Source organism: Globicephala melas, chromosome 3 (genome assembly GCF_963455315.2).
Source record: "Globicephala melas chromosome 3, mGloMel1.2, whole genome shotgun sequence".
Lineage (NCBI taxonomy): Eukaryota > Metazoa > Chordata > Mammalia > Artiodactyla > Delphinidae > Globicephala > Globicephala melas.
In genome coordinates this window covers 111065837-111093596 of record NC_083316.1, presented here as the reverse complement: position 1 = coordinate 111093596, position 27760 = coordinate 111065837, and the positions used below count along the sequence as shown (strand labels likewise).

General features: G+C 45.6%; 1 protein-coding gene across 3 annotated transcripts; it reads left to right on the top strand.

The window, feature by feature from the left end:
* On the top strand, positions 1 to 24975 carry VDAC1 (voltage dependent anion channel 1). Of its 3 annotated transcripts, none has more exons than XM_030869634.3 (9): positions 1 to 156; positions 10201 to 10273; positions 10806 to 10855; positions 11533 to 11685; positions 11780 to 11832; positions 17118 to 17345; positions 21194 to 21344; positions 23026 to 23083; positions 24028 to 24975. In XM_030869634.3, exons 2-9 carry the CDS (start codon positions 10207 to 10209, stop codon positions 24117 to 24119), a joined length of 852 nt encoding a protein of 283 aa, XP_030725494.1. In that variant the 5' UTR covers positions 1 to 156; positions 10201 to 10206; the 3' UTR covers positions 24120 to 24975. The 3 variants fall into 3 exon arrangements, with proteins under 3 accessions (XP_030725494.1, XP_030725496.1, XP_060152204.2); XM_030869636.3 differs by having other exon boundaries at positions 4 to 156; positions 10204 to 10273; XM_060296221.2 differs by lacking the exon at positions 1 to 156 and adding an exon at positions 10500 to 10617 and having other exon boundaries at positions 10261 to 10273.
* Positions 24976 to 27760: the final 2785 nt, after the last annotated feature.

Genomic DNA, 27760 nt, shown 5'->3' with positions numbered 1-27760 from the left:
AGGGGGCGGAGCTCGCGGGGCCGGCCTCGCTGGGTCGGGGCGGGTCTGCGCCGCCGCCGTCTGTGCCGCCCCGCCCTCGGCCCCGCCGCTGGCTCTGTTCCTCACGCTGCAGCCCCCGCCGTAGCCGCCGCTGAGCCCACTGCCACCGCTTCTGAGGTAGGCGCAGCGGAGAGGGGCCAGGCCTCTGACTGCGCCCCGAGTCGCGGGCCGGCCCGTGGGGAGTTGGGGGAGGAGATGGGACGGGGAGCGGGTGAGGGCGAGGCGCCCAGAGCCGGGCCGGGGCAGGGAACGGGAGCGGCCCGCCAGGGCCTGGCGGGTCAGCGGCTGGCAGAGCAGGCCGCGCGGGGCGGGCGGGCGGCGAGCAGGCCCGGGCGGGGGAGCGGGTGGCCGGACATACGGAGGCGCCTGCGGCTGGGGACCAAAAGCCCGCGGGGACCTTTGGGCGGAAGGGCACGGGCCGCCGCGTGGAGGCCCGGCCCGCCTTAGGTCTAGGTGACCTTCCTTGGAGGCGACCTCTGGCCCTCGATCCCGCCAGCGCGGGTCGGGCAGGGACCCGCCCGCCACCTAAGCTCGCCGGGCTGGGCTCACGGACCTGTGCGGGCCACGCTGTCGCCTCGGGGATGAGCTCATGTGACGACTGGGGTCCCGCGCCCCCGGCCCTGCACGCCCTGTCGGGTCCACGCCCGGAGAAGCTGGCTCCCGGCACTGCCTGCGCCTGCCAGCACCTTACGGGCGGAATGGGAGGCTGACAGTCGACTTAGGCCGCAGGGACCAGGGCCGGAGCTGGGGGCTGGGCAGAAGGTTAGGCCTTAGAAAAAGAGGTCCCGCGGGTAGTGATGTGGCCTTCTTGGCCTTAGGAGGGAATCCTGCCTGATTCGGTTGCTCATTCATTCATCAAATGCAGCGGTGCCTTCACGAAACTGCTTCCGAGCCCTTTGGATTTGAGGCACGCAGCATTAGTGATTTGTCCAAGGTCACACAGCCGGGAAGATACTAAGCCTCTGTATTTTCATCTGTAGAACGGGAGCAATCATACCTCTTCTTCATCGGGTTTTTGGGAAGAATAAAATGAGTTGATGAACTTCAAACATTCAGAACAGTGCCTGGTAGGGAGAAGGTCTGGGCAGAAACCTTGACACTTACCCTTGAGGCTTTTAGGGGAGGATCTAGCCCATCCCCTGCAGACTATTTTGCTCTACATGGTGCTCTGGAAAGTGTTCAATAAAGGTGGTCTCTGTTATTTTAAACATTATTATTAGGCATTTGTGTGCCAGGCATTGAGTAACTTTCAGGGTAATTTAAAAAACCTTTAAGTTTACAGACAGGATCAGGCTGGAGCAGAAAGTTGAATGTGGGTTCAGACCTGGGCTAAGCCTAGGCCTGTTCCACCTGAGGCCCCCAGCCCCTGGACCAGCCTCCCCTCTCCAGAGGAGATAGGGAAATGAACACCTCCTTTGCCTAATGTGCTGTAGGCAAGGGCAGGGCAGACTGCCCAGGGTCTGCCTTCTTTCCACCCCAGCTCTGGACTGAGTTCCTACAGGGTCAGGCTTAAGCCTTATACAACTTGGTTTTCAGTGCGTGGGGTGGTGCCACCTGGCAATACTAGGTACTTGAGAAGGGTCTGTGGGGGTGAATGCACTCTTGCTGACAGAAGGATAGTTTTCACCATTCCAGCATGTGGCTTATAGTAGGTGCTCATTAGGTATTTGTGGGATTATTGAATGGGTATATGTAGTGGCTGCAGGCCCAGACCATAGTCCCTTGATCTTGGACATCCTTTTTGAGGGACACACGTCTCATTCACTTTCAGAAAATAGCCTTGCCTAGCAGAGAGTCACAAATAAATAAAGGGCTACAAGGGTGTGTACAGCCCTAGAACAGTGATAGGCAGAACTGTTGCCTAATTTGAAATAATTGCTTTGAACATGTTATCCTCATTCTGTGACTTTCCAAGTCCTTTGGGAAACTTGTTGAACTGGTGTTTCTGGGCTTGCAGGGCTGGGGGTGACACCGGTGAAGGGGATTCTCCTAAAACCCTTGGGCCTGGTGCCTCTTCCCTCTCAGATGGTGAGGGGGTCAATGGCTTCTACTGGAGTTGTCCTGAATAAAGTGCTTGAGCCTGGGTATGGGGGCCTCCTCTCAGTCAATTAGTTTATTTCTGCTATTCTATAGGCAGGGGCTGTTTGTAGACAAACAGAGGGGCTCAGGGGGACCATATAGTGAGGATTTGCCTTTGGGCCTCTGGCCCCACTGGACAGTAGGCACACGTCGACAACCACCTCCAAGATGGTGGTCATGGGGAACATTCACCGCCACCTTTACCGGTAAGGTGCTCCCAAAATCCATTTTGCCCTTGATGGGATTTCTCAAAGTGTGACATCTTTGGTAAGAGAGAGGCATGTATGGCTGAGAGCCAGCCCAAGCCTGCAGGCAGCCCCCCAGGGTGCTCAGGGGCTCCCCTCTAGTTGCCACTGAGGAAAGGTGATCAGGTGATCAGCTGGGCCTGGGCACAATCCTCCATTTCACTGCCTGCTCTCAGAGGGGTGAGGGTAAGTGAGAATCTTAGCCCTTTACCCAGAACTCTGCTGGAAAGAGTCCAGGAGAGCAGATTGAGCTCATATAACACAGCTCTGACATGAGCCATAGGGTCTAGTTACAGGCCAAGTTACTTTCTTGTTCCTCAGTTTCTCCACTCTAACTGTGATCGTCATCATTACAGTCATTCTTTATTGAGGGCCTGCCCAGCACTCTCCTGGCTGGTTGACGTATGTATTATGACGTTGAATCCACTGTCCTCCAAGCTCTGGGAGAGAGGTACTGTCGTTTCCATTTCACGGGTCAGGAGACTTGAGCACAGAGTGGTGAGGTAACCATCCCAAGGTCACACAGCTCAGCAGGAACGGGGTTGGGATTCAGGGCCTGGACTGGCTAGCTCCAGTGCCGATGCTTTCACACTGCAGTTGCCACTCCAAGGGGCCACTGTGAGGAGCTAATAGATTTGAGTGCCTTTTGAAAGGTAGAACTTGCTATTCAGAGCGGCACTGTTACCCTTTTACACTGATCAGAGGGAGCATGTGCATGGCTGGGTATAGTCTAGCTGTCAGTGGACAGCAGTCAATGGAGTTACCCTGTTTGTTGCGAGGACAGTGGCACAGGGTGTTTATCAGGAGAAGGGTCAGTTTTCCGTGGGATGAGGTAGGAGGCATTCTTCCAGTACCTGGCTGGACAATATTCAGCCAAACAATACCTCATTATGGTTGGGGAGAACTCTGGACCCTGTGGTTCAGGGTGACCTTTCGGCAACCTGCACGGCAGCTATAATTATGATAAGAAATATATAAAATGAAAATCTGTAATAAGTTCTCGCTGTGTATGTTACATGTTTACTGGGTACCAGCCACTGTACTAAGTGCTTTGTACTAGCAGTCTCATTCAGTCCTCAGAATGATGCTGAGTCAGGGACTCTTTTCCTGTACTGGAACTGAAGAAAAATGAGGGGCAGATAGGTTGTGATTTGCCCAAGATCTCGTAACAAGAGAGTGGTGGAGCAGGATTGGAACTCAGGTCTGCTCGAGTCTACCTGCCCAAGCACCGTCTATTTTATCTCCACTGGGTCAAGCCAGGCAGCGAGCAGGAGCCCTAGGTGCACCTGGGATCCAGACCTTGGCATGCTGCCTGCCAGCCCCGGTCTTCTCCTCTTGATGGGTGGGTGGGTGGGCAGGCAGGGTGTCCCCAAGTCAGCTGCATTCTCTTGAGGCTTGTGGAAGGCTGTGCCGGTGGTGGCCCACCTCCCAGGGTGTTTTAAAATAGAAGCAATACCTGGAAAGCCCAGCTGCCCTGTGTGAGACATTCATGGAGCGGGGTGGGAGGACAGATGCACTGAGAGGACCGACCTACCAGAGTCTGGAGTGGATCTGGAGGGGCAAACAAAGAATGTCCAGAATAATGGATTGTGGTTCCACTGCCACTTATTGAGCCCGGGCATTGGCTTTGCCAGCATCCTGGAGATTCAACCAGGGCCCTTCTCCTGGGCTGCCATTTCTGGTGAGAAAGTGTGGGGTAGGGGTGTAGGGAGGCTCCTGATGGCGTTGACCTCACATACTGGCTTTCAGAGCAGCTCTGGCCTCCTGCGGGCGAAGTTGCTTTTCCTGGTCCCCAGAGTTAGGAGTAGTTGCTTTTGCTCTAATCCCTGGCTGGTCTGTTGCCCCTCTTGTAGGCTGGCCCAGTTCTGCCCTGACAGACTACCTAGAATGGTGTTAGAAATAGCAGAGCCAAAGGCTTTCCTACAGTTCTCCCTTCCTAAGGGGAACCCGGGATGGTGATGGTGAAGGCGATGATTGCTGTGTTGGTTGGAGTCCTTGCAGGAGTCAGATGTACACTCCCATGGGTTAATTAAAGAAAGCGTGATGAAAGGATCATCTGCAAAGGTATGGGCAGAGTGTGGGGGACCTGACAAGGGGTGTGGGCCCCTTGGTCCTTTAGAACAGGAGGGGGTCCTTTGGCAGGAGCTGTGGCGTTGGGTAGAGGAAAGTCACTGCCCACCTGAGGACCAACAGGGAGGCAGCCTGGGGGATGAATACCCCAATTGCACTCTCCTGTCTTCTGCTGGTGCCCCCTATTTGCTGAGCCCAACCCATAGCTCACTGAAAACAGTCCATAATGATCAGCTCTTGGGGCACAGAGCAGGACGGAGGAGGGTGGGTCTGGAGGGGCAAACAGAAAATCTCCAGATTAATGGATTGTGGTTACACTACCATTTATTGAGTGCTCACTGTGTGTCAGACATTTCTGCATGCTCTATTTTCCGTACTTAATCCTTGCAGCAACAGTGGTAGCAAGGCACTATTGTTAGCCCCATTTTATAGCTGAGTAAAATGAGACCCTAGGAGTATAAGTGGCTTGTCCAAAGTCACACAGCTAGAACGTCTGCCAGGCTCATAGCCCCTTCCATTCGTCACTGTGCCCTGCCACCTGGGTACTCGGATGGGTGCAGAAATGCCATGGCAGGGTGGCTCTTGGTGTTTAGGTCCTAGCCCAGTTATACCCTTGCCATTAAAAATGTTGTCTGTTGACCCACTGGGTGTTGCCTGTGTTCAGAAAACTTTTCCTCTCCACTGTTCCTGACTCAGCCGTTTGGACCCATGGCCGCCCTGCTCTCTGTATCAGCCATTGCAATGGTTGCTGGCTTTCTGAGAGCACCAAGGCTCCCCTGCCTGGATCCTTCTGAGGGAGCTTCTGCAGAGAAAAGAACATGCTTCAAAGTGGGGGTTCTGGGGGGTGCTTGGTGCGGGGAGCCAGCCCACTCTTCTCAGTGGCATCTGAGGGCTGCCCTGCCTGTGCAATAGGCAATGAAAGACTGAGAGGGAGGAAGGAGGCTTTTGAAAACGTGCCTCAGGAGACTCTCATGCACACTGAAGTTAGGGAGCTCTGCCCTACTCCTACCTTCTGGGCAGGGTGGCCAAAGCCGTCAGTGGTCACCTGAGGGTAGAATGTGCCCCCCACAGGCCTTACCTGTTAACCCTGCCACCTCGGTGTGATTTGAATCTGTTCTTGGAACCAGTATAGACACTTTGATGGTTTTCCCTTCTGGCACCTCTGCTGCAGTAGCCTTTTGGAATGGGACTTGTGGCATCATGAATGCAGCGTGGCTTAATTTTGAACACATTCGTTAGGTTTTTAAATTTTCTGTCCTTAGTTTAAAAAAAAATTATCAAGTACACAAACAACTTAAGTGATTAAGTAGAATCAAAAATGAAAATCCTATTTTAACTTCACTCCTTTCCTAACCCCCCTTTCCTTTCTAGAAGCAGCTCCAAGGCAGCCACAGTTTACAGGTTAGCTCATGTCCTTCCCTTTCACATGCTTTTCCATCCATTCACAAATGTGGAACATATAAAGATGCATATGTAAAATGGTTTTCCTCCAATCACATGGAATTATACATTTTCTGTGGCTTGCTCTTTTCATTGAACTATTATCATAGGTAGCTTTCTATGCCACCACGTAGAAATCCACCTCATTCTTTTTGATTACCACATGGTATTCCTTAGTTTGCAAGCACCTTAATTTTTATTCATTTGTTTCCTTATTGGTGGACATTTAGGTTGCTTCTGGGTTTTGTGTTAAAAATAACCCTTCAGTCAGCATCCTCCTGTATACATCTTTGGGTGCCTTGGGTGCCACTGTGAGTGTGTTCCTAGCAGTAGAATTGCCGCTAGAGTTACTGCGTGTTCACTTAGGCACTGCCCACCAATGGGCTCCTCAGGGGCTGTACTGTACGTAGTATTCCTACTTGGGGAGAATGGGAGTGATCATTTTCCAATGCAACAGTAGATATTGTCATTTACATTTTTGAGAATCCATTGGTTGAGTGAGCTGCCCAAACACAGATGTGTCAGACTTTCTAATGTGGCTCTCTGAGGCCCTTTTAATAAAGTCTGCTTGGTTCTGATGTCAGAAGTGGCAGTACTCTCTTCCGAAGGCGCTTGGTTGGTCTCAGCTTGAGTTCAGCTCTCCTTAGGCCATTGTGGCGGTGGGGCATGCTAGTTGTGCGTCTCCCCCCCATCCCTGGTGATGCCGCAGTTTCCCTGTAGAGGGAGTTCCTGCCTACTGGTTACGTAGTCATTTACTTAGTCCCTATTGTCAGATACTGTTTCCTTTTTTTTTCTACTGTAAAAATACTTTGATGCTTACTGCGCGTATACTTATTAAACAGACAGTGCTGTCAGAACACCCTGCTTCATGCTCAGCCTCTAGAAGCTGAGTTTCTTCTTTTTTTTCTCTTTTTTATTGAGGTAACATTGGTTTATAACATTGTTTCATGTATGCAACCTTATATTTCTACTTTTGTGTGCACTACAGTGTGCTCACCACCAAAAATTTAGTTTCCATCCATCACGATATCAATCCCTTTACCCATTCCCACCCTCTCCCCTCCTTTTCCTTTCTGGTAACCACTATTCTGTTCTCCGTATCTATGTGTTTGTTTTGGTTTGTTCATTTATTTTGTTTTTTGTTTATTTATATTCCATATTTGAGTGAAATCACAGGGAATTTGTCTTCTCCATCTGATTTATTTCATTTAGCATAATACCCTCAAGGTCCATCCGTGTTGTCACAAATGGTCAGATTTCATCTTTTTTTTTTAATGGCTGAGTAGTGTTCCAGTGTGTGTGTGTGTGTGTGTGCGCGCGTGCGTGTGCGCGCGCGTGCGCAGTATCCAGTATTATCCATTATCCATTCATTATCCATTCATTTGTTGGTGGTCTCTTAGGTTTTTTCCATTTTTTGGCTATTGTAAATAATGCTGTGACGAGCATAGGAGTTCACATGTCTTTGCGAATTTGTGTTTTCATATTCTTTAGATAAATACCCAGAAGTGCAACTGCTGGCTCATATGATAGTTCTAGTCTTAATTTTTTGAGGAATCTCCATGCTGTTTTCCGTAGTGGCTATACCAGTTTATATTCTCACCAACAGCGTATGAGGGTTCCCTTTTCTGAAGACACGTGGGGTGGATGCTGCAGAGACAGATGGGGAGTGATTTGGAGCTGATTGAGGTGGCGGGAGGGGCCAGGACCAGGGTTCAGTCTGCAGGTCAGTGCAGGCAGGGTGTTAAGTGAGAAAGCAGAATGCTGAATTCTCTCCCCATCTAGTCCTGGCCTGAGAAAGTGTGGATGGCAGTCATTGTTTTTACATTAAAATTGTTTTTGAAGCAGGTGCTGAGAACTGTGCTGGCTGCTGTTTGCAGCTGTAGGAAAGCTGGGCTTCTCAGAGAGGCAGAGCTGCTTCAGTCCTGTCAGATAAGTGCAGCAGGAGGCGAGAGGTGGGGAAAGAGGAAGACTCCATGAGAAGCAAAAGGGGAAGCTACAGCCACACAGCCTTTGGTGCAGGGGAGTCAGCGTCTTGCCCCCCTTGGTGGGTGTTACCTCAGGGCCAGGAGTGGGTTTGGCTCCACTCAGCTCGTGGCTCCTGTGCCTCTTCCCTGCCCGCTGCTGCGCTGGGGATGCAAGGAGAGCCTGGCCTTATGTGAGTTCCCTCTGCCATCCCACCTCTCCTGTGCTTGCATGGTAATCTCCTCAGTGGCCGCTTTAGGGGGATTTTTGCTGTGGGTGGAGTGTGTTTTGACAGTTGGCTTTGCTTTTCAGTTTTGGGGATTAGGGATAAGCAGGGGCATTTGGGGAGCATTAAATGATGAGTGTTCTGACTTTTTCCTGAGGGATGGACCAGTCCACACGTGAAAGCCACGTGTGCCACGTGTGGTGAGGCGGGTCCTGGAGCCAGGGGAGGGTACTCGGGAAGGCCCTGACCTCTGAGGTACAGGAGGTCTTAGCTGACCCGGAGATATTGCCACTGGACTGCTCTCCCTGTCACCCGGCTGGGGCTGAGTTTGTAGCCCAGCTGGGAAGGGGACAGCACTGAAGAGGGGTGTTCTGTCCACTGATAACTGTTAGCAATCGGTGTGTGTGTGGAGAATGTTCTGGGCCCTTTGCTGAGATGTTTTGCACATTTCCTTGGGGCTCTGTTACCTAGCCTTCAGTCCAGGGTTGTTTCATTGCTTCTCCTGGGAGGGGCCCAGGCCCATCTGTGGCTGGGGCGTGTGCCTAAGGCAGAGAGTGTTTCTGGAGAACCTGGTGGATGGTTTCCTGGTTTGTCCCTGGGGTGGGTGTGCCTATGGGGTTCATTTGGGGTGGAAGGGGAGAGGGGAGAGAGCCTTGAAAGAGCCAGTGGGAACAGCCTGAAATGGGTCTTCCACCGTGTTCTTTATGCCCTGATCCTAATGGAGACTGAGTTGCCCATGGTTCTGGCCCGATCATGTGTGAGAAATACAATAACAACAGCAACAAAAATAGGAGCGCGTAAACAGCTTACTGGGCTGCTCCTCTCTGCTCTGACACAGAAGGGAGCTGGGACAGAATTAGCAAAACCTCTGAAAAAAGTAAAATAGGACCAGGACCACAGTTTTATAATTTAAAATTGTGCAAGTTTATAGTTTTTTAACATTATACTCATTGGTTTTTTGGGCTCCCTGCAATGTCTTTGAAGTTGAGGCTTTGGTCAGGATGCAACTTCCAGTTGTGATATTGTTCCCCTGAGATCACTTGCACCACTTTTCATTGGGTTCCCATTTAACCAGGAATATGCCATGTGGGTGTTAATTTGTGTGAATACATTTATATGTGACTTTAGGTGAGGTGTATGCAGTTTGGTAATTTAGGTATGCTGTATTTAAAATGGATGGAACCATCCTTGGGTTAATTGAATTTCTGGCTGAGGCTAACAATTTTGGAGATGGAGAAGATGCAGGAGATGGTGCTTTCTCGCATTCCCCTCTCCTTCTGGGTGGAGCACAGAGTGTGTGCCATCTGGATTAGGGTTTTAATTCTATGTACATAATGTATCAGTGCAGAGCCTCCCAGCAGCGCAGTGTGGTCCTTAGGGCAAGGACTATTTGAAGTTCTTGCCTTCCTTGAACAGCGAGGTGTTTAATAAATGCTTGTTGACTGACTTAGTGATGTGCATCAATCCCAAGTAGTACTTTGATAGTTGGTTTTAAAAGTCAAGTCACATTGAAGCTCAATAGATGTTTATTTGAATTAAATTTGGGGGGGATGTGGTTGCATTTCCTTCCATGTGAAGAATTGCCTAGTTAGGTAGGTAGGTTTTACTGTTTTCTCTATGAGGAATATGATACTCTAAAAGTGGGTTCCCGTAGCAAAGGTTTTGTGAAAAGTTGGGTCCATTCTGACACATAGTAGGTACTCCATAAATATTTGTTGAATGAATGATATCAGAACTGTATAGAAAATACATTGCCATGTATTTAATGTCCTAGCAGTTGATATTTTGTAAGAAGATATGTTTTATTGGCAAGAGTCCTGCAGTTCAGTAAAGTAGCTGGCTTATGGGACTGTGTCTTTGCCAATGAATTCATTTAGAAAATATTGACTGACTCCTACCATATTCTGGGCCTGTGCTCAGTCCTGGGGATGCCTAGGAGAAGAGGTCCAAAGTCAGGCTGGTCTGCTGTCAATAAAAACTTACTGGGTGTTTCAAGCTCTGGCCACAGAAAGAAGCAGGAGATAGCACAGTCTTCTTTGTCCACACCTGGGGGAATAAGGTATGTGGAACTCAGTGCTGATGATTTTTATTGGTGGAAAACTTACCAATGTGTTTATTCTGGTGGTTCTTTTATTATAGCAGAAGATGGCTGTGCCTCCCACGTATGCTGATCTTGGCAAATCTGCCAGGGATGTCTTTACCAAGGGCTATGGTGAGTGTTGCATGGAGTGGCCTTTCAGCTCAATAACTGGGTTGGCATGTTTGGTATTTTACCCATTACAGTTTGAGAGACTTGGGTCAGTCAGCTCTCAGAAACTTCATGTCAGGGAAAAAAGATAAGCCTTCTATGGCTAGTGAAGCAGTTTTGGTTGTGCACCCAGTACGGGTAGGCTTGTGAATTGCTGCAGACAAGTGGACATTCTTGTTTCTTCTCCTAGGCGGGAGCAGGTCTGTGGATGCTGCTGCAGTGGAGCGCGGCTTCTAAATTTGGAGCTCGTCTTAGGCATGTGCTCACGCTGTCATGCACCCTTTTCTCAGACTCCACTGGGAGTGCAGGTGGGGCCTGTGTCTGTTCTGCCTGCCACTGTTCCATGGCAGCCGGGCTCCACACACAGAGAGGCAGGCAGCAGTGGAGACCGGTGCCCTCTGCACTCATCTCATTTTTAAACAACCTAAGGGAGGCAGAGATGCTGCTCTTGAGTTAGTTATTTAACCTATTAACAGTTACCATGTTCTTTCTTTAGGGTTTGGCTTAATAAAACTTGATTTGAAAACAAAATCTGAGAATGGACTGGTAAGTTGTCTGCCTCTATGGAGCATGGATATTTATTGTAGATCAATAAATAATCAATAACTTCCGTCTGGGTGGCAAACAAAGGGACTTTTCTGATTGTGGCAGCTTGTGGTTGTCACATTCATTGCATCCTCTGTGGCATGGGTGGTCCAGGGGAACCATGTGACTAGGTCCCCAGTTAAGCAGCTGTTAATACTCATAGGAATATGGGGCAGGCCTCAATTTTATTTTTCCTCATGTTTCTTATTTCAAAATTGACCTGTGTTCCATACCACATAATTATTGAAAAAAAACCCCAAATCTTAGTAATCCCTTTTAGATTGTGAATTGTTGGAAGGAGGAAGTTTTGGGTAGAATTACTGCAATGTCAGCTTTAGCTCGAAGCTTTTTCTCTGTACGAGCCTGGAGGTAGGACAGAAGGAGAATTGCCTTCCTGTCCAGACTAAAGAGTTACAGGGGAGGAAGGAATCTTTCTCCTGATAAAGAATTCCCTGAAAGATTCCTTTAATTAGCAGCCTCCATCTGTACTTCAAATATCTAACTGAATTATAGAATGAGCTTTTGCACCCACACATTCAGGGTCTCACCTCTTGCATAAAGGAAAGTACAGTGCATTTAGGGGTGGAGCAGTGCAGAATGAAGTGCTGGCATGCAGGCTGTGACTCTCTTCTTTAAAGGAATTTACAAGCTCAGGTTCAGCCAACACCGAGACCACCAAAGTGACGGGTAGTCTGGAAACCAAGTACAGATGGACCGAATATGGTCTGACGTTTACGGAGAAATGGAACACTGACAACACACTAGGCACGGAGATTACCGTGGAAGATCAGGTAATGGTCACTTGTGAAAAGACACAGTTTTATTAAGTGACATCGGCTGCCTGTCTTGTGACTAAACCTGTTGGTGAATTTCTTTTCTGTTCAGCTTGCACATGGCCTGAAGCTGACCTTCGATTCATCCTTCTCACCAAACACTGGGTAAGAATATCATCTGTTTTCTCCATAAGGACCTTTAGTGGTGTTTCATAGTAAGATTTAAGATTCATTCTGTGCTGTTTGTTATTGTTCTCCTGGCCTCAGCTGTGGAGGCTGCAGGATTTCTGGTCCAGTAATGCTCCATTCCACGTGGGTGAGGCGGCTCACAATGTAAGTGGCCAAGGCTCTAGGGCAGCAGGCAGTGTTTGGAAGCAAGGGCTGTTGGTCACTGTTGCCAGCCCCATTTTTCATGCTGGAGGGCCTCTTCCCTAGCTTCCTACTTAGGGACACTGAGAGTATGTGGGCTTAATTGCAAGGTGGCTCCTGAGACTGCACTTTCCTGCTTTAGGCCCTCCAGTCACAGATAGATTAGGCTTGCTGGTTATTGGGCACATCAGGAGGCAAGAGGGCATGTTGATCTGCCTCAGCTCCTGGTGCTTTTCAAAGTGGCTAGAGGGAATCAGTCTCTTCTAGAACACTCTCTTGTTTTTTTCCATTCAGAGCAGTGGGTCTCCTAGGCCTGGGAAGGTTGTTTTGCACACTGATGACAAGGCCAAGGGCATGTATTGAATTTCATTTCATAGTTTTTTTAGTTTTTAAAAATTGTGGGGACTTCCCTGGCAGTCAGTCCAGTGGTTAAAACTGCACGCTCCCAGTGCAGGGGGCACAGGTTCAATCCCTGGTCGGGGAAGATCCTGCATGCTGTGTTGTGTGGCCAAAAATAAAATTTGTGGTAAAATACACATAAAATTTACCATCTCAACCATCTTTAAGTCTTTATTTTTCATGACTCTGACACTTTCAAAGATGATTGGCCAATTATTTTGTAGAATCCTTGATTTGGATTTGTCTGATGTTTTCTCATGGTTAAACTCAGGCTATTTATTTATTTATTTATTTTTCAGGTTATTTATTTTTGATAGCTGTAGATAGGATGTTGTGTTCTGTCCATCTTGGTGCATGACATCAGGGGGTATATATCAATGCGCCTCATTACTGGTGACGTTACTTTGGTCACTTGATTAAAGTGGCGTTTGCCAGATTTCTCTGTAAAGTTACTTTTTTTCTCTTTATAATTAACAAGTATCTTGTGGGGAGATGCTTTGAGACCATGCAAATATTCTAATTTTTATACTTTGACTCACAAATATTAGCATCCATTGGTGATTCTTGCCTACAACAACTGTGTTTGGCAAATGGTGAATTTCTTTCTTTTTTTCTTTTCAATTTATTTTTTTATATGTTATTTATTTATTTTTGGCTGTGTTGGGTCTTTGTTGCTGCACTCAGGCTTTCTCTAGTTGCAACGAGTCAGGGGGCTTATTGAGGTGGCTTCTTTTGTTGCAGAGCATGGGCTCTAGGTGCGTGGGCTTCAGTAGTTGCAGCACGTGGCCTTCAGTAGTTGTGGCATGCGGGCTCCGTAGTTGTGGATCACGGGCTCTAGAGTGCAGGCTCAGTAGTTGTGGTGCACAAGCTTAGTTGTTCTGTGGCATGTGGGATCTTCCTGGACCAGGGCTCAAACCCGTGTCCGCTGCCTTGGCAGGCGAATTGTTAACCTCTGTGCCACCAGGGAAGTCCCCCAAATGGTGAATTTCTATTCCCATCATTCCTTCTACATTTATTAATTGGGATTTTACTGAAAGGAAGAGCTCTTTCTTCTCCACCTTTTATTTATTTGATCAGTCATCTGTATCAGTACGGATTCTTGGACATTTATTTTATTCTATGGATTGTAATCCATTGCTATATTTTGTTACTTATATTGTCCCAGATATGGCCATTGGGAGCCTTCAAGTTGACATCCTGTGTGCTTTTGACAAGCCCCTGTCATTTTTTTGGAGCACTTCTTCAGAAAGTGTACTTGTTCTTCCCTAGTCCTGCTATCAGCTATTTCTCTGAGGAGCCTTTGTTCCTTTTATTGAAGAATGGTGTTTAGAAACTAAGACTGTGGGTACAACATGTACTCATTGCTACTGGGTATTTGAGGAAAGTTTTGATGACTCGATGGAGATTGGAAATGAAAGGTGACTTTCCAAAGTGTCTGAGGGGTACAGCCTGGGAAAGTATCCTGGCTTCCTTTAAAGAGGTAAGCATATACCACATTTGGATGAAGCTGCAGACAGACCTCATCAGGGGACTGGCACCCACACTGAGTACTTACCACAGATAAAGCCAGCTTGTTAACCACAGATTAAGAGTATACCTCTCTCAGGTGCTGTCACATTAGCACCATTATTTAAATAGCTTTAAAAAAATCCCAATAATATTTGAAAGAGGAAAAGCTCCAAAGGCATAGAATGCTGCCTTAGAGCCAAGCCTGGAGAGAAACCTAGTCACTGCCCCACCAGTGCCCTTCCCCTGGGGACCTGGTGCCTCTGGCCAGAATCCAGTGGGGTGGCATGTGGAGGCACTGTGTAACTGTCCAGTGTGGCTTGTGCACACCACTGGTCAGAGGCCCTGATACAGGTGTCACATTTTGTGTCAGCAGCAGCATTTTACCCAGTGGTTAAAAGATGCCGAATTTCTACATGTCTTGATTTCCCCTTCTTTCTAAATGTCAGCCTCTGAGCAGCTGTGTTTTTCATCAATCATCCTACCCTGCTTGGTGCCAACTGGATACTTGGTCATAACCCAGGTTTCTTCCTCTAAGGAGCCAGCAGACCAAAATAGGTTTATTTTAAGTTTTTCTTATTGAGAGTTAGTTTGATTGTCACTCCTTTCCTTCACAGCTTGCAAAAATGCACAGAAGCAACTTGAACAGAAGTTGTAAGTTTCATCGTCACTAGGGACGGGTGTTAACTTTATTTTCACCTATGACCTCTGAAATTCTGACTCATTGGAACTTGGAGTGTTTAATCTTTAAATTTTTTATTATGGAAAATTTCAAACATGCGAACGAATACGGAAAAGCATATTATACCTTCATCATGTTCTCATCACTCAGCTTTAATAACTATCAACCCATGGCCAATCCTGTTTTATTTATACATCCATAATCAACCCCTCCCACCCTCAGATTATTTTGAAGTAAATAACAGATATCACATACTTTCATCTGTACATATTTTCATATGTATCTTTAAATAAGTTTCCTTTTAAAAAAAGCATAGCCACCGTATCATTACATTGTGAAAATTAATCATAATTTCTTAATATTGTCAAGTCTGATCTCTTCAAATTTACATGATTTCATGAAAATTTTTTAGAGAATCAAAAATTGTCCATGCAAAATTGTAAAAATTGCTTCATATGGCTCCTAAATCTTAGTTTTTAGGTTCTTCTTCTGGTTTTTTTCCCCTTGCAGTTTATTTGTTAAAACTAGATCATTTGTCTTCTAGAATTATATATAGAGTAAATTTTGCTGTTTGCGTTCTGTGGTGTTGTTTAACTTGTTCCCCTGTCCCCCACATTTCCTGTGAATTGCTAAGTCTAGAAGCTTCATCACATTTAGATTCCGTTTTGGGGGGTGCTGAAATCTGCTTCCATAGGGAGGCACACAGAAGGCCTGGTTTTCTCTTTGTATGTTAGTGCCATTCATGATCTACTCATAAGGGGTTACGAATTGGTGATAATTCCACCTTTATCTTTCCTTCTTCATTTTTAAGCTGGAATATTTCTATAAAGAGAAACTTATCAAATCTTTGGTTATTTTGAGATATAGTTAGTATAGGAAAGGTGGGATACATGTTTGATTCCTTTCTTATTTACCCTTTTCAAAATAACAGATTGATCCTCTAGTCTCCAAAGATGACCAATGTGTGTGTGTCTTGAGTGTCATTATGAGTTCATAGATTTAAACATTTGATGTGCTTCAGTCGCTGCTGATACTATTCTTGATGCTTATATTGTCTCATATTTGAAGCCCTTGGGAGCCTGTTTTTTTTTTTTTTTTTTTAATATATTTACATATTTACTTATTTGGCTGCACTGGGTCTTAGTTGCAGCATGCGGGATCTTTTAGTTGCGGCATGCGGGATCTTTTAGTTGCGGCGTGCAGGCTCTTAGTTGTGGCATGTGGGATCTAGTTCCCTGAACAGGGATCGAACCTGGGCCCCCTGCACTGGGAGCATGGAGTCTTAACCGCTGGGCCACCAGGGAAGTCCCTGTGGGAGCCTCTTCTTCTTAGCTCTCCAGTCCTTTTGCCCCAACCTCAAAGTCTTTGATAGCTTTGATAGATGCTTCAAGCTCATTTTGCACGTTTCCTGCCCCAACCTGTAATCTGCAATTTTCTGAGGAGTGCTGGTTCCTTTTAGGAGGGAATGGTATTTAGGGCCCCCAGTTTGGGTGCTGGGGATGAAGCTTTAATCTCAGTGTGAATGAAGCTGGGCTGGACAGGGCTGTGTGGTCCTTGAACCTTGAAGCATATCTGGTTTCTCCTGTGGTGTCTGCTGAGAATGTTTCTCGCTGTGGAAGATGTCCATTTTGCAGTTGAATGACAGAAACAATCAGGTGAAAATAGTCTAAATTTTATTTGATAGATGTGATCTTGTCTCTAATGCTGACTTTTGGTAAAAGTCATTGTGATAATATATTTGCAGGTGACATGAGTCACCTGCCTTTCCTAAGAAATGCTGGGTCTTGAGTAATAGTCAAGGGAGGCACTATCTGGCCGTATACGCAAATCTGGGATCAGCAAACTAGACCTGGGATCTTGTCCAGTCCACCAGGGCTTCCTGGCCCCCTATGACTGCAGGGCCCCAGGTTCTACCTCACTATCCAGTTCTCTGAAATATATATTCATTGGGATCTCATAGATACTGAATTAAAAGCTATCTAACTGTTGTATTTACTTAGAAGGGAATTAGTATATATTTCTTTACTAAGTGAGCCACAAAGTAAGAAGATGACCATCTCATTAAAAGCTGCTGTTTAGATAGCTGCCTTCATGACAGATGTATCTTTTCCACAGACTTGGAAAATAGCAAAGATGCATCTGTTTCATAATTACATGGTGGTGCTCTGCATAATGAATGCCTGTGTAGGCCACTGTATTGAGCACAGGGAGAGGATAGTAAAAATTACTTAGCGCTTCTTTTTCCAGCTTTTCTTGCCTGTGTTCTCGCTTCATTATGGTGGTGTTTCTTCATTATTCTGGATTCCAGTTGAAGAGAGGTTGTGTTCTGCCCATTGTGGCACAGAAGTTGCTTAAGGGAGATCTGGGGCCCTGGCTTTGCCTTCCTACCCTCCTATTCAAACGGGGATTATTATTTTTATAAATTTGTGTCTCTTGGCATGCTTGTTGCAAGATGAGTTAGCTTCTGATTTTAATACAATTTCTTTTCCTCCAGGAAAAAAAATGCTAAAATCAAGACAGGGTACAAGCGGGAACATATCAACCTGGGCTGTGACGTGGATTTCGACATTGCCGGGCCTTCCATCCGGGGTGCTCTGGTGCTGGGTTACGAGGGCTGGCTGGCTGGCTACCAGATGAATTTTGAGACCGCAAAGTCTCGAGTGACCCAGAGCAACTTTGCAGTTGGCTACAAGACTGATGAGTTCCAGCTTCACACCAATGTGTAAGTGTATGTGAGTGTGTGCAGTCGGGGGATTGTTTACCATGATTTTTTTCTAAGCTTAATTTTTAATCACTGGGAAGTGAGTTTGTTGGAATCAGATGAGCCAAATGGCCTGCTAGTATTGTTCTTGTTTCCCACCTACCCGTTTCCTGAAGTGATGTAGTTTCTTACTATTCTGTGAACAGTAAATGTTGTCCCTGGTACACACAGAATGGCTGATCACTTACGGCAAGGGCATGATGTCAGTCCACAGGCGTGTTCCTTCCCTGCAGCTTTATGGACGTTGGAGGGCCTTTCATTTTAGTTAACAAAATGGGGGTGGGGAGGTGTAGCTCTCTTTCTCTGTATACTGCGTGAGGACCAGCTTGCTGTGCTTTAATGAAATGTAGGCATGGGAGCCAAATTAGGAGTTGATTATCTCAGTTAAATACTGAGTGTCTTCTCTGCATGGCAGAACATTTAAAAGTTTATTAACTGGACAGTATCATGAAGGGAAGAGGAAATTACAGGGTAGGTTAGAGAGAGCCCTTTGTAATCAAACTTGAGGGTTGAAGCAGAGTGCTGATTTAGATTTAAGGGAAACAGATTTCATCCATGAAATCTCTGTAGACATGAAGAACTAATGCATGGTGCAAGTTGGGTACAAATTTACCAAATTTCTCTCTTTCCACTAGAGGTCACTAAAGTGACTTTTAAAATTTAGAGACAAGTAAATGGTATTTGGGTCTAATAACATTGGGTCTAGTAACATTTCCGTAATAAAAATTTTTGAGGAATTTTTATAATTAATAATATAATACATTAATATAATAAATTAATAAAATTTGAGTCTTTTAAAACTAAAAAAAATCACAAGAAAACTATGGAGATGGACAGCCCAGTGGTTGGGGGAGGGGAACAGGAAGGGTGTCACTTTGAAGGGGTGGCACAGGGGAGTTTGGTAGTGGGACTGTTCTGTATCCTGGCTACAGGAGTCTTTGTATTAAAATTCATAGAAATGTTTACTGAAAAAGGTCAAAAAAGATACGTAAATTTAAAAAAAGTAACATGCAAAAAAGCCATAGGAAAAATATCACATGCATAGAAGTGTTTTTTAATTGAAAATTTTGGCTGACATGGAAAGTGCTTCCTTGGTTTAGAATTGGGAACTTGCACCAGTTCCAGGAAGAGCAATGACTTTTAGGTTTTACTAACCTGAGTTTCAAGATTTTTAATAAGTGGACCTGGTTTATTTTTGGAACTGGCATGGAAACAGCTGACACAGCTAATCTGGGTTGCTCTGGTCTTGCAGAGGCCCAGGTGTGTAACAGGTGTTCTGTGTGCTTCATGTAGATGGCTTTTTTGTTTTGGTTTTTGTTTTTGTTTTGGCGGTACGCGGGCCTCTCACTGTTGTGGCCTCTCCCGTTGCGGAGCACAGGCTCTGGACGTGCAGGCTCAGCGGCCATGGGTCACGGGCCCAGCCACTCCGCGGCATGTGGGATCTTCCTGGACCGGGGCACGAACCCGTGTTCCCTGCATTGGCAGGCGGACTCTCAACCACTGCGCCACCAGGGAAGCCCTAGATGGCTTTTTTTAAACAAATTAATTAATTAATTAATTTTTGGCTGAGTTGGGTCTTCGTTGCTGTGCGCAGGCTTTCTCTAGTTGCGGCAAGGAAGGGCTACTCTTCATTGCGGTGCGTGGGCTTCTCATTGCAGCGGCTTCTCTTGTGGCAGAGCACGGGCTCTAGGCGCATGGGCTTCAGTAGTTGTGGCGTGTGGGCTTCAGTAGTTGTGGCACGTGGGCTCCGGTAGTTGTGGCTCACGGGCTCTAGAGCACAGGCTCAGTAGTTGTGGTGCATGGGCTTAGTTGCTCTGCGGCATGTGGGATCTTCCTGGACCAGGACTCAAACCTGTGTCCCCTGCATCGGCAGGTGGATTATTAACCACTGCGCCACCAGGAAGCCCTAGATGATTTTTGTTTGTTTGTTCGTTTGTTTTTGTTTTTTTGCGGTACACGCTCTCCCTGTTGTGGCCTCTCCCGTTGCGGAGCACAGACTCCGGACGCGCAGGCTCAGCGGCCATGGCTCACGGGCCCAGCCGCTCCGTGGCATGTGAGATCTTCCCAGACCGGGGCACAAACCTGTATCCCCTGCTACGGCAGGTGGACTCTCAACCACTGCGCCACCAGGGAAGCCCCCTAGATGATTTTTTTTACAACGAGTTCCTTTGTGGTTTTAAGAGTTCAGTACAGGAAGGCAGTGTTGCTGGTTTTAGAATGTATTGAAAAATCTAATGTTTAAACACATTTAAGCCCAAGGAAATTTCCCCGTTTGAGTTAAAATCTATTATTTTTGACAAGCTGCTGTTTTGTAGCATGCTCAAGACTTTCTGAAGAAGTCAGGATTCTCTGTGAATCAGGTGGTGTCTATGCTCTTCCTGTACTTTCTGGAAGCACAGTGTCTGTCTGGCTGAATTTCAGGGAAAACTTAAGAATTTAGAATGTATTTAATGAGCATCTACTTTAGGGAGAGTATATTAGTGAAGAGCAGAGTTTGCAATGAAACAGCAACAATTTATTCATGGGTTAGTGAGTTCTAAGCTCTTTGCTGGATTCCAAAGCGTATGGGACCTGCCTTAATAGTTTCCAGTGCTATTTCCAGTGGAGACACCCAAAATGATGAGGCAGAACTTTGACATTGTATTTTTTTTTTAATTTCTTTGTTTTATTTGTTTATTTTTGGCTGCGTTGGATCTTCGTTGCTGCACACTGCCTTCCTCTAGTTGCGGTGAGCGGGGGCCACTCTTTGTTGCGGTGCGCATGCTTCTCATTGCGGTGGCTTCTCTTGTTGTGCAGCACGGGCTCTAGGCGCGTGGGCTTCAGTAGTTGTGGCACACGGGCTCAGTAGTTGTGGCTCGCGGGCTCTAGAGTGCAGGCTCAGTAGTTGTGGCGCATGGGCTTAGTTGCTCCGTGGCATGTGGGATCTTCCTGGACCAGGGCTCGAACCTGTGTCCCCTGCATTGGCAAGTGGATTCTTAACCACTGCGCCACCAGGGAAGTCCCCTGACGTTGTATTTTTATGTTAAAAATGTTAGAGTGGGGAAGGGGATATTCCCAGAGGCTGCGGTCAGTACGGTGTGTTTGGAAGAGAGGAAGGAGTTTGGCTTGCTGGGTTTCATTCCATTTTTGAAAGACAGAAACATTTGTAATGTAGCAAGTTGCTCCTTTTCAGATCTCACCAGGACCATAGATGTTGCAGCATGGGCCAATAGTATGCATAGGCCAACAAGTCTGAATAATAGGTTAAGCTCTCCTGTAATTGCTGTTCCTCCTAGGGCCTGGGTCAGTTCTGGCTGTGCACCCTCAGCAGTGGATGCAGCTAAGGGTGCTAAGGGTGCTGGTGCTAAGGGTTATAAGCTGCCTTCTGAGGAACATGAGTGGCCCAGACTTTCTTGCCATTTCTGGCTTTGTTCTCTCTTTCCATTTTTATAATAGAGCATTTATAAAAGTAATAACCTTAGCAGCAGAAGAAAGAAATCACTCAGAATCCAGAATCCCAGTGCCCTAGTTACTGCTTTTATTTTAAAGATTAATGTAGAAGCAAACTTCAAGTTCCATGCAGCCTGAGTAGTTGACTGAGCTGCCTCTGGGTGTTCCCAGTGATGGCTGAGATAGCCTTTCCCTTCCTCTGAACCTTCCTGACCCTGGTGTCTGTGCCATTCCTATCAGGCTTGCCATAATTTGGTGCCTGTTTTGTGATCAGTTGAATCCATTTACAACATGCTTGTCCTCTGTTAGACTTGGTCAGCTCTGCCCAGCTCAGGTCGCCTTCCTGGGCTGCTTGGCATCCGTGCTGTGCTTATTTGCAGAAATGACGGGACAGAGTTTGGTGGCTCCATTTATCAGAAGGTGAATAAGAAGTTGGAGACTGCTGTTAATCTGGCCTGGACAGCAGGAAACAGTAACACTCGCTTCGGAATAGCAGCCAAGTACCAGATCGACCCTGATGCCTGCTTCTCGGTGGGTACCTGTGGAATCATGTATCTCTGAGACCTTACCCTGACCCTTAGGTTGGAATCCTTTTGGACTGATGGAATTCCATGCTTTGGCTAGAGATTTTCTCACTGTGAGAGGGTTCACAATGAGTAAAACGATCAGAGTAATGGTATTTACTATGGCTGTCAGGCACTGTATGGAGACCATTATATGTGGCTTACTGTATTTAATTCTTATACAACCCATTTGAGATAGGTGCTTTTTTTTTTTTTTTTTTTTTAATTATCCCATCCATGTTTTCACAAATGAGGAACTGAAAGCTTAGAGTGGTTGAGTAACTTGCCCAAGGGCAGGCAGGTGGTAAGTGCTGGGGTTTGTGTTTGACCCAGACTGCCTTGCTGTGAAGCCTCCTTCTCTAACCAGTCCCTGGTCCATGCTGCAGACTGTAAAGGGGGTTACCTTGAACCTGAAGGTTTTAAATGTTCCTTTCCCCCTCAGTTTTCATTCTCTTGCCCAGCTCCTGTACTGCATATTAAGAAATCAGGCCCTGGCATTGGGTGGTTGGCATCTTGTCTTGCAGACCCTGTAGCATAGCTAATGGGCCCTTGCGTTGCTGCACAGTTTTTGCGTTAAATCTTGTTGAGCTCATCTCTGTTGTCACAGGGCACTGCTGGCTGTATCCTTTTTGGGGTGGAATGAGGAAATCTCATGTTGCAGGATGGTTTCTGGGCTGACTTGTGTAATTTACAGACAGCCTATTTTAAGTCTCCTGAAATAGGAACTGAATTTGGCTTCCTTAATGTCAGGCACTTTAAAACAAAGGAAAAGGGGCCTTATTATTTGGAGGGCATGGGCAAAATGGAACATCTAGATGGGGCACTGACTGCCTGGAGGCCTACCTTCCTGTTTTCTCCTGTGGGAGATGCTGCGTCTAAAAACAGCATGTGAGCAGGAAGACACACACCCTGGTAGCTCTGGCTTTCGCCAGGTGTTCTCACAGCGTGAGCTTGCTCTACTCCTGACCTCTCCTTACTTCCCCAGAAAGGGGTCAAGGAGAGGCCTAGATTTTCCTACAACTCAGGCAGAAGAATAAGGGCGAAATTATTATCGACTCAGCTGCTTTATTGATTAATTTATTAATCAGCATTCAGTAAGTGCTGACATTTAAGTGATTGTCTATGTTATTGTTTTGCTCCAAAAATTCAGGCTTGTCAGTGCCAAATTTTTTTGATTTTTGCTTCTCTTTTTCATGAAGAAAAAATTCGAACAATGTTCTGCTGTTTAAAAAAACGCTTTAAAACCCCATCTGACATTTGGTCTGTTTTTCTTTATCCCAACAAATACAAGAAAGTCTTTTATGTCTCTGGCCATAAATGAAGGTGTCCTCACCTGTTATAACTTAAAAATACAGACCTACTATGTATAAATGGAATTGGGCACACATACTGTAAGGAATCAAATGTAAATAATAACTTTCTTTTACTTGAAAATTGTGTTGTTTCTTTGCGTTACCCTTCTGAGACCTAGTTCCTAAATTTGATATATTTCATATTGAATTTAATGAATCCTATAAACAGAGTGGTCATGAAAAAAGAGAATTTGATACTGAAGTCCAGAGTTGGTTGATTAAAAAGCTCTTATTCAGTTTGGAGACAGAAATGTGAAGTACTTAACATTTTCACTCTCTTATCTTTTCCTTGACTAGGCTAAAGTGAACAACTCCAGCCTGATAGGGTTAGGATATACTCAGACCCTAAAGCCAGGTATGTGTTGGTTGTGTGAAATTAGTTCTTTGTCTTAAAAAAGATGTGGTGCTCGTTTGCTGCTTTATGTTATTGCTTGTAAAATGACTGTGTAGTACATTGTAAATGAGTGTATATAAAGTTTTATAGTTGACTGTTTGTAAAGGAGTGCAGAGTCATTATAAAACGGTTGGCGAATAGGAGAAGTAGTAAGTAGGAGGAAAAAGGCCAAGGCTAACATGTATTACATTTTTGGTTATTTTCTTCCATTCTTTTTCCCAGTGTGTGCCTAATGCTTGATACTTATTGCCAGCAGGTTCTTAAAACCAGCCTATAAGTCATCCCCATTGTGAAACTGGTTTGTAGGTTTCCTCTGCACAGTTAGCTAGGCCAGTCCATAGTATGTTACAGCTACAGGAAATAATACCCCCTTGGGGTTAGTTTGGTCAGACTGGGGCTTTGAACCCTGGAAATCTAAGGTTACATGATGGCAGAATCAAGCTGTTCTAGAGAAAATAGCATTTAGTCGTGTGTGTGTGTGTGTGTGTGTGTGTGTGTTGTGTTTGCATTTGTGTGCATGCTGTGATTGGGAGTGTAAGACCGTGGAGTCTGATTTGTGGTTCGGGTTTCATTTCAAGGGGCTTTTGCTAAGGAAGTTTTCTGCATGGATTTTGTAGCGGGGATGATGAGAGGATGAAGGAAAGTGGATTTGGGTGAGCTATGGAGTCGTCATTATTGTTGCACAAGCTCATCCTCAGCTACCCAGTCATTAGTTGGATGGCGCTGAGTAACAGGGATTCAAGGGCCTGTGGTTTTGCCCCTGCTGATCACACTCAGCTGGAACAGGTTCTGAATCTGGTGTGGTGTCACCAGTGTGCTTCAGCCGTCCTCCATTTGCTAACCTTTCTTCTCTTTTCTTTCCTCCCTCTCTCCTCCCTTCCTCTCCCTGACTTCTCCCCCTGCAGGTATCAAACTGACACTGTCAGCTCTGCTGGATGGCAAGAATGTCAACGCTGGTGGCCACAAGCTTGGTCTAGGACTGGAGTTTCAAGCATAAATGAATACTGTACAATCGTTTAATTTTAAACTATTTTGCAGCATAGCTACCTTCAGAATTTAGTGTACCTTTTAATGTTGTATGTCTGGGATGCGAGTATCGCTAAATATCATGTTAGACTTCCAGGTTAAAGATGATTCAGCTTTAGAGTGTTACCCTTTCAGAGGTACAGAAGAAACCCAATTTCAAAAAAGTTCCTTTCAGCTGTAGACTTGAGGGGGAGCTTGCTGGCCCCTCTAGAGATGTCAGGTTTCTTTTTTACCTAGAAATGGCTGCAAGTGGAAGTTGATAATTTGCAGGCACTTTGTAATTTGTAAATTCGTATTGAGTAAATGAATGAAATTGTGACTTCCTGAGAATTGAACCTTGGTTTCCTACCCTGATTGAGGAGAAGCTGTTTGATGGTGTACACAAACTCATCTGAAAGGGACTTTTTTAGGCAGGGACTTTTTCCACCCCAATCCATCACCTCTTTTACACCAAAAGTAGTCTGCAGGGCGTGGTAGCTGTTTCTTTTGTGCCATTTTGGGGTGGAGAAGGTGGATGTGATGAAGCCAATAATTCAGGACTTAACTGTGTTTTTTCTCATGTTGTGTTTTTTTGCCCTTGCACCAGAGTATGAAATAGCTTCTAAGAGCTCCAGCTGCAAGCTGGGAAGAGTCTCTGTGACTGTAATCACATGGTGACAACACTCAGAATCTAAATTGAACTTCTGTTATATTCTCGCCACTCAGTTTATTTTTTAGCAGTTTAATGGGTACATTTTAGGGTCTTCCATTTTGTGTGGAATTAGTTCCTCCCCTTCAAATGCTGTAATTAACATCACTTAAAACTTGAATAAAATATTGAAACCTTATCCTTCTTTTGTTGTCTTTATTAACAGGAGTGTGAATAAACAGGACATATGTTTGGTCTTGTTCTTTGGCCCCTTGGTGTGGCTGTGTGTGTGTGATATTTTTAGTTTTCTATTGCTGCATAACAATTACCACAAATTTAGTGGCTTAAAACAACACTTAATTATTTCACAGGTCTGTCTGTCTGAAGTCCAAGCACCGGGTGCCTGGGCTCTCTTAAGTTTCTCACAATGCTGAAATTAGGATGTCAGCCGGACTGTGTTCTCATCTGAAGTTTGGGGTCCTCTTCCAGGCTCATATGGTTGTGGCAGAATTCAGTTACGTTTAGTTGTAAGATAGTGGTTTCTATTTCCTTGCTGGCCATCAGCTAGGGGCCACTTTCAGCAAATAGAGGCCACCTGCACTCCTTGCCATGTGGTGTCCTCCATCTTCAGAGCTGGAACAGAAAAATTTCACTGTCAAATCCTTCCCTACTTCAAATATCCTCCAGAAGAGCCCAAACACCTTTATAATTTTTTGAAAATTTGTTTTTAAAATTAAGATGTAATTGGCCTATAACATTATATTAGTTTCAGGTGTACAACATAATGATTTGATGTTTGTATATATTGTGAAATGATCACTACAATAAGCCCAGTTAACATCCATCACTGTACAGAATTGTTTTTTTCTTGGGATAAGAACTTTTTTTTTTTTTGCGGTACGCGGGCCTCTCACTGTTGTGGCCTCTCCCGTTGCGGAGCACAGGCTCCGGATGTGCAGGCCCAGCGGCCATGGCTCACGGGCCCAGCCGCTCCGCGGCATGTGGGATCCTCCCGGACCCGGGCACGAACCCGTGTCCCTTGCATCGGCAGGCGGACCCTCAACCGCTGCGCCACCAGGGAAGCCCGGGATAAGAACTTTTAAGATCTACTCTCTTTGCAACTTTCAAATAAATAATGCAGTACAATTAATTATGGTCACCATGCTGTACATTACATCCCCATAACTTATTTATTTTATAAGCATTCCTGTCCTTTTAAGGGCTCACCTGATTAGGTCAGGTCCACTGAGGATAATCTCCCATTAAAGTCAACTGTCCACACATCATAACCTAATCACAGGAGTGATATCCCATCATATTCACAGATTCCTCCCACACTCAAGGGCAGGGGATCATATAAAGGCATGGGTCATTGGATATGGTTTCAGAATTCTGCCATATATATTAAAAAAAATAACACGGATTTCAAACGTTTACGAAGTATCAATAGAATAGGAACAACTCTGCATATACATTATCCAGCTTCATCAAATGTAGACTTTTTTTTTTTTTTTTTTTTTTTTTTTGCGGTACGTGGGCCTCACTGTTGTGGCCTCTCCCGTTGCGGAGCACAGGCTCCGGACGCGCAGGCTCAGCGGCCATGGCTCACGGGCCCAGCCGCTCCGCGGCCTGTGGGATCTTCCTGGACCGGGGCATGAACCCGTGTCCCCTGCATTGGCAGGCAGATTCTCCACCACTGCGCCACCAGGGAAGCCCTAGATAGTTTTTTCTATTCAATGATAAATATTTTTAGGCAGAATTCCTTTTTATGGACGTTTGGAAGTGACAATTCCCAACAGGTATCAGATTTACTTCCAGCATTTTGTGTAACTGGTCACCCCAAACCTGCTGGCCTCAGTATTTGTTATACTGTCTTCATCAGGTTCATAAGGACCCGCAGCTATTTCAAAGTTCACTTTATTAAATGTGTCCAGAGATTTTTGTCCATAATGGTTGTTGGGTACATCCAGTCAGAAGCCAGTTGCATTTTTGGTATTTTGAAATGTACAAAGGGCCCTCTGAGGGAATATTTTCCTCTCATTTACATATTTTCTGGTTGTTGCATGTCAGAGTATTGTGCAAAATGCCTTGAGTTCATGATATCTCACCAGTAAGAGAATTGAAATAATCTGGTATGGGGCCAAAGGAACAAAGTGGACAAAGAAGAGAGGATTGAAGGTGTGTTTATTACAGGAAAAAGGCCTGATTAAGTCTGAATCTCCCAACATGCAGAAGCTAGAACTGAGAGGCTTATTCGTTAAACTGAGTGAAGGTTTCTGTACTCACAGAGGGAAAGCTCCAGGGGAACTTGGGAAGACTTTGTACCCTGGCTACCCTGGAAGTTTTGCAATAAGTGCACCATTCAGTCTATCTGGGCTTGTGGTGGGCTTAAGGAAATGAATAGATGAATGACCTCTTAGTTTTCTTAACAACACAGAGTTTGTGTTTTTGAGCGGTCACTAGTGCCAGATAAAATGTTAAAGGAAACCAGATTGAGGAGAACACAGGCTTTTCTCTCTTCAAAGAGGCAGCTCAACTGTCTCTGGGGGATAGCAGCAATCCTCTGAGGAAATCATGGAGACCAGAGTGGTGAAGCTGTGGGGTAAAATAAATGTCTTGCTTCATGCCATGCTGATTTTCCTGCAAATCAATCAAATGTAATTTTACGAGCTGAAGCCTATAGACATTAAGAAAATATTCACAGAACACACAGACCAAAGCATTGTGGCTAGGGCCCTAAGGGAACTTCCTGGAAGTTTCTAAATTTGCACTTTCATATTCTGGGGGGTTTAAGTTAACAACATTTAAAAGAAGCTTATTGTAGGAAATGTGGAAGCTGTTTGCACACCTCTTTCCTAGCCCACTTCCCTGCTTTTCCTCCATAATACCTTTACCATTGTATATAGTATGTATTTTACACTATAGTCTCCCTCACAGAAAAATAAATTCCACAAAAGTGTTTTGTTCAGTGCTGTATATTGAAA